This window comes from Nannospalax galili, unplaced genomic scaffold (assembly GCF_000622305.1).
Source record: "Nannospalax galili isolate Female #2095 unplaced genomic scaffold, S.galili_v1.0 scaffold548, whole genome shotgun sequence".
In the NCBI taxonomy this organism is placed as follows: Eukaryota; Metazoa; Chordata; class Mammalia; order Rodentia; family Spalacidae; genus Nannospalax; species Nannospalax galili.
This window is the reverse complement of record NW_008358999.1, coordinates 1-6,419: the sequence shown is the minus strand read 5'-3', so window position 1 is coordinate 6,419 and position 6,419 is coordinate 1. Positions and strand designations below refer to the sequence as shown.

The following is a 6,419-nucleotide window of genomic DNA, read 5'->3' as shown; positions in this document are numbered from 1 at the left end:
TAAAAATATTTTTTTTTATTTTATGTGTACGACTATATTGCCTGCATGTATGTGAGTGCACCCATGTCGTGCATTGCAACAGAGGTCAGGAGAAGGTTTCAGATTCCCCTGGAACTGGAGTTAAGGACGATTCATAGCCGCCATGTGGGTGCTGGGAATAGAACCCGGGTCCTCTGCAAGAGCAGTCAGTGCTCTTACTCACTGAGCCATCTCTCCAGCCCTCCTTAAATCTTTTTAAAAAATATTTTATTTTCTTTTTAATTTTCATGCGTATGAGTGTATTGTGCCTATATGTAAGTGCACATGTGTCATGCAATTCCCTCAAAGGTTGGAAGAAGGCGTCGGATCCCCTGGAACTGGAGTTATAGACAGTTGTTAGCTGCAATGTGGGTGCTGGAAACCAAACCCAGGTTTTCTGCAAGAGCAACCAGTACACTTAACCACTGAGTCATCTCTCCAGCTCACTTCTTCATAAATCTTTAAGCAAATCAGATTATAAAAGTCACCAAGCTAGGCTGGATGTGGTGCTGCACACCTTTAATCCAGCACTTGGGAGGCAGACCCAGGCAGATCTCTGTGAGTTCAAGGCCAGCCTGGTCTACATATGGAGTTCCAAGTCCGTCAGGGCTACGTAGTGAGACCAGTCTCAAAAAAAAGAAGTCTCCAAGCTAACAATGCAGCCAACCCAAGTCATGTGCAGCCTCCTTTCTGGAGCCTGGGCTTGACTAACCCCAAGCCTTCATGTTTACTGCAGAAAACCTGGCGCTGGGGCTCTGGGGGCTCTGGGGCCATCCTGCTGGTTAACTGTGACAGGGACAGCCACGGGTCCAGGGAGGACCTGCATGCCAGTCAGCTGAGTTCTCTAGAGGGTGAGTGACAGCGGGGTGAGGAGTGAGGGAGGGGATGTTAGGGGACGGTTGCTTTAGGGGCCACTCTCCACAGACCTGCAGGACATGTCCCTCATGGTGCTGAGCTGCAGTGGCCCCGATCAACTCTTTGAAAGCCACAAGCTGGTCTTGAAGGTGTCCTTATCTGATTCTAGAAGACTGAGGGTCTACTGTGCCCGGGGTGAGTGGCAGCTTCGTCTCGTCCTCCCTCAGCTCTCTGCCTCTGTCACCTTTTGGTAACTGTCACAGCAGCTTGTAACACCCTATCCCTACACTGACCTGATCCTGTTGTCTCTAGGTGGAACCTCCCTCTCCAACTACAAGCAGGTGCTGGGGCCTCATCACCCATCCTACGAGGTGGAGAGGCATCGGGGAGAGAAGGACATCAGGTTTCATGTGGAAGGGCTTGCCTTCCCCGACGCTGATTTCTCAGGCCTGGTCTCGCTCAGCATTAGCCTGGTGGACCCAAGGGTAGGTACAGCATGGGGGCTGCATCAGGGAGGGGTAAGGTGGGCCAGGGTGGGTGGCCAGAGAGGGGTTCCAAATGGCCACTGAGCACTCCTCCCTCCCAGCCCCTGTCCGAGGTGCTGCTTTTCACAGACAGTGTGGCCTTCCGTGTGGCCCCCTGGATCATGACCCCCAACACCCAGCCCCCCCTGGAGCTCTATGTGTGCAGGTAAGCCCCCAGCAGTGCCTTGTCGGAACCAGAGGCCATACGAGGATGCCGTATGGCCCATCCTCCCTCAGCAGCCTTGTCACTGACAGCTGCGCAGCCCAGGGCTGCCAGGACAACAGCGGGAATCCCACCAAGACCATCAGCTCTGTCTCTAGCTCCCCTGGCTCCCTGCCTGTTGCAGAGCCCAGAACAGCTTGATTCTAATCTGTACAGTGGAGCCAAGGGCTGTGGTGCGTGCCTGTAATCTCAGTACTTGGGAGGAACAAGAACAGTCAGGAGTTCAAGAACAGCCTTGGTTACTTAAGACAAGGCCCTGTCTTAAAAAAGAAAACAAATACTTGGGTTGCCAGGGACCAGAAGGACCCAGCTTCACCCTGCTGTGGCCACTCCTGCATCTGCTGAGGACTCAGGTACCCAGCCAGCAGGGTCCCACCCTGAGCACTACTCAGCTTGGAGGCCCAGGTCCTTCTGCCATGTCTCAACATCCTGGTGGCTTCAGTGGAAAAGCCATCTCTGTCGGTAGACCCTCCAGGTGTGTGTGTTGGGGGCAGACATCCTGATGAACCAGATGTAAATTCATGGCAGAAGGGCATGGCCAAGCAGGGTGCTCTGCTCACTTGGGTAAGCCATGCCTATCCTGGCCTCCAGTTTACTCCATGGGACCCCCACTCTTCCCTCTGCTTGGAGTAGACAGGGCTAGCCCACTCACTGTTATCTCCAACAGTGGCATCAGCTCCAGGTCACCTCCACAGCCACCTTGGGCCGCCTGGGCTGTTTTAGGTGCCCTGTCTCTGGACTCTGCAGTCTGGCCTTGCCTCATCCATCATCACCTGATGTGATCTGAGGACATGACCCAACTCCCTCTTAGTCCACTAGCCTCTTGTAGCAGGGACAGAGCTGAAGCTCTCCATTTAGGGGCATGGGGCCTGGCACCACCTGATTCTGGTCCCAGCTGTGGTACCATCCTTGTAGTGTGACAGACGCCCATGGCCGCAATGACAAGTTCTTGGAGGACATGGCCCACCTAGCTCTAAAGGCCAACTGCAAGCTGGTGGTCTGTCCTGAGGCAGAGAACAGAAATGACCGCTGGATCCAGGTGGGTGCGAGGCTGACTCAGAGAAGAACTGGGGTCAGGTGACTGGGGTTCGGGGGCTAAGTCTACTAGCCAGGCCTGGGGATACGGTCCTGTCCTGCCCAGCCCAAGAGAGCGGCCTGGCGTAGGACTGACTCGGGTCAGTCTCTTGAGAAATTGTCTCTCCTGCCCCCTCCTAACACCCTGACTCCAGACTGGATCTTCTCCTGACTGGGGTACTGGAGCCCTCCACCCTGGCTTCTCTAGGTCTTAGAGAATTGTTTGCTGCCCTGTCCTGCCCCAGACTTGGGGTCATCTGTCCTGAACCTCTCTGAGGGGGTTACTGTGGTTCCTCCCCATGCAGGATGAGATGGAGTTTGGCTACACCGAAGCCCCTCATAAATCCTTCCCTGTGGTCTTCGACTCCCCTCGAGACAGAGGCTTGAGGGACTTCGCCCATAAGAAGATTCTGGTGTGTGGCCAAATGCTCAGGGGGCCCCTTGGGCGGCTCCTCCCCTGGGAGCCCTGATGGAACCTCACCTGGTCTTTTAAGGTCCAGAGTCTGGGAAGAGGGGGGTCAGCAACCTGGAAAGCTAATGGGAGGTTCCACTAGGGGATGCAAATGAGATGCAAATCACATGCAAATAGGCAGTCACTCCCCATCCTGGGAGTGTTCTTGGTAAGGGGCTCATTCCCAGCAATGTTGGCCCTAGGGACACCAGACTGCCTTTCGGGGGCAATGTACCTGTAGTGATCATGCCAAGGACTGTGCTGCCTCCTATACACAGGATGACAGCAGCAGCACCTGCCACCAACTACTGAGTTCCAAGTACTGTCTCTAGTTTTCCATGGCTACCTACACTTAATTCACAGGACACTCTTCCCTTTATTAATAAGTGCTGTTTATAAACTTTCCTCTTTATAAGTTTCCTCTTTATCACTGAGGAAATTGGGACTCAGAGAGATTGAGTAAATTGCCTAAGGCAGTGAATCAATGGGGCACCCATGGACAAACCCCAGCAGGTGCCTGCACAACCTGACTCTTAGCTGCACTGCCTTCTGAGGTGGCCCCGTTTCTGCAGGTGTATGGGCCCCAAGTCCTCTCCTGCAGGGATGGTGCTGGTCCAGGTGGGAATTTGTGGGTGAAGTGTCCCAGAGCCTGTGGGTGACCAGCAGGAACATTCACCAGCCTGGAAGGGCTGGGGGACCTTCAGTCCTGCAAGGTGAGGATTAGGGAGCCCTGACCTGGGGTGGCCTGGGGTTCTCAGTGATGGCAGCTCTTGGCTCTATGATCCTCAGCCTCTGCTGTCTTTGGGTTTATGGTGCTTTTCTCTTCTCAGCACACGGTGCCAGCCAAGGCCTGTCTCTACCTCCCCAGTGCTGGGAGTACAGTGCAGGCTACCACACCGGGGTTTTTAGATAGGTACTGGGAATTGAACTCAGGTCCTCATGCTGTGTGGCAGGCACTTTACCCACTTAGCCATCTCCCCAGCCCTAATGTGCTGTATTCTTTTGCCTTTCTCATCCACGGGTCCTTTAAACACCAGCTGCTTGATCAAGGGCCTGGGACTCTGCTGACCTCCCAGTGCTGACTTGATCTTTAACTGCTCCAAATACGGAGAGCATCTTTCACTGGAAAGCCAGGGGTCAGGCATTCTACTGCACTCCACTCTTTTGGGCATGGTCCCTTCCTCCCTTACCAACCCTCCTTCCTTGCCTGGCTCTGCTGGTCCCTTTCTAGGGTCCTGACTTCAGATACGTGACCCGGGAGATCCAGTATGTGGGTGCTTCTGGCCTTGATTCCTTTGGCAACCTGGATGTGAGCCCACCAGTGACGGTGGGTGACACCGAGTACCCCCTGGGCAGAATCCTCATTGGGGGCAGCTTCCCAAGGTGAGTGGTCTTGGGAGGGGGGTGGGTGTGGGAGGACACTGCATCCTCACCCACGAGCTCTGGCTCCCTAGGCTGGGAGTTGGCCTCTAGAGCCCATGGGATGAATGTCAAGGTTACAGAGATTGAGGGTCTCAGCTTGAAGAGATCATAGGATCTCAGGGGAAATTAGTGGTTCAGAGTCTGATAGGCATACTAGGTTACCTACGGTAAATTGGTATGTTGGGCTGAGGGTGAGCTTAGATAGTAGGGATTTGCCTGGCATGCACGAGGGTTTGATCCCCAGCACTGAATAAATGGGGCGTGGTGGTATGCAACTGTCATCCCAGCACTGGGAGAGTAGAAACAGGAGGATCAGTAGTTTAAGGTCATCCTCAGCTGCATGGAGAGTTCAAGGCCAGCCTGGCTTAAGGAGGCCTTATCTAAGATCAGCTAGCGATAACATGCTCTCTGGCTTGTCCCATGGAGAAGCCAACCTCACTGGCTGCTGTCCTGGCTGGCTCTGACTTGAAAGGGCCCAGAGGCTGCTCAGAGGCAGGGCAGGTGAGCCAGTGGCTGGCTGGGTATCCAGGTGAGAGAGTGAATCAGGGACCCAGCACTGACCAACTGCGATGAGGAGGGGACAAGTGCAGACCTGTTCACCAAGTTGAGTGCCCCCCGCTGCAGGTGTCCAGGGGAGGGTCTGCTACTTGAAACCTGCAGGGCCCCCTCATCTTGCCACAGCCTCTTTCCATTTGTGGGGTTTGGCGTGGAGCCCGAGTGTGCCCCAACTCTGCGCCCTAGCTGGCCTCTAGTGATAGGAAGGTCACACAGCTTCAGGTGGGGAGCCCAGGGCCCCAGGGCTCTGAATCAGGCAAGATAAGATCTGCTGACAGCAAGTCAGGTGCAAAGTCAGGTGCCCAGAGCAGGTACATGGGGCTGAGGCCAGCCAGGGCAGGAGAGGGCTGTGGGCCCTGGGGAAGATCCATCTCAGACAGCACACTGGGAGTGAGCCTGCCAGGCGGGAGTAGAAGCAGCCCTGATGATTGTTAAGTCAGAGTTTTTATAGGATTACAGAATTATTATTAAAACAGGACATTTGTGAACCAATCAGGTTTGTACAACATAGCAGTATTTTGATTCTATTAACAACCAATCATTGTACAGATAAGTGATACAGTCATATAACTTGGCACTCAACTTTGTAACATTAAAAACTAGCCAACTGTTTTAGTCATAACAAGTGAAATAAGACAGTCAAGGTAAGTAACTTCTAGGTGGTCGTGCAATAACAGAATAACAAGGGTGGTCTTATGCCCTGTGTCAGGGTGACCCAAGACAGCAAGCAGGTTACAGAAGCGAAAACAAGCTGGTTAGCAAAAATATAATGTCTGGAATTAGCACATTCCATGATTCATGGCGAGGACAATTTTCCAAGGCCCAAGGTTGCCCCCCTTTTCCTTCTGGTGTGGAGCAAAGTTGCTGCTGAAATGGCTCTGAACAAAATGGAGTAACTTAGGGAAGTTTTGCTGAGCCAGTTCACTAACCAGTGCTTGCCACGCTGTCTAGTGAACAGTAGGTGCTCAACTGAGTCATTTAAACAAAATAGTCATGTGTCAGACATGGGTGAAATTCTGTGGATGTGGGGTGTGGTGATATGTGCCTGTAACCCCAGCACTCAAGAAGCTGGAGCAGGAGGGTTGTAAGTGCAAGGCCAGTCTGAGCTGCAGAGTGAGGCCGCATCTCAAAAACAAAACAAAACGAAAACAAAACGAACACAAGAAGCAAAAGGAAAATGGAGCAAGTTGGGTTGTTGCTCTGTGTTCTCCCTGACATCTGTCCTCACCAGTAAACAGAGCAGGCAACCTTCATGGTCCCAGCAAGAAGAGGCAGGTAACACACATGGAACGGCACT

At 53.2% G+C, this 6,419-nt stretch overlaps 1 protein-coding gene across 1 annotated transcript in view; it reads left to right on the top strand.

Moving 5' to 3' along the window:
- The window catches only part of LOC103725340 (protein-arginine deiminase type-1-like), a 10,926-nt gene extending 6,394 nt beyond the window's left edge, over nucleotides 1-4,532 (top strand). Inside the window, exons 5-11 of the mRNA XM_008822673.1 lie at nucleotides 755-869; nucleotides 943-1,068; nucleotides 1,186-1,358; nucleotides 1,460-1,563; nucleotides 2,536-2,659; nucleotides 3,000-3,107; nucleotides 4,377-4,532. Of these exons, the coding sequence (XP_008820895.1) occupies nucleotides 755-869; nucleotides 943-1,068; nucleotides 1,186-1,358; nucleotides 1,460-1,563; nucleotides 2,536-2,659; nucleotides 3,000-3,107; nucleotides 4,377-4,532 (906 nt within the window). The remainder of the gene's footprint in view (nucleotides 1-754; nucleotides 870-942; nucleotides 1,069-1,185; nucleotides 1,359-1,459; nucleotides 1,564-2,535; nucleotides 2,660-2,999; nucleotides 3,108-4,376) is intronic.
- The last annotated feature ends 1,887 nt before the right edge of the window (nucleotides 4,533-6,419 follow it).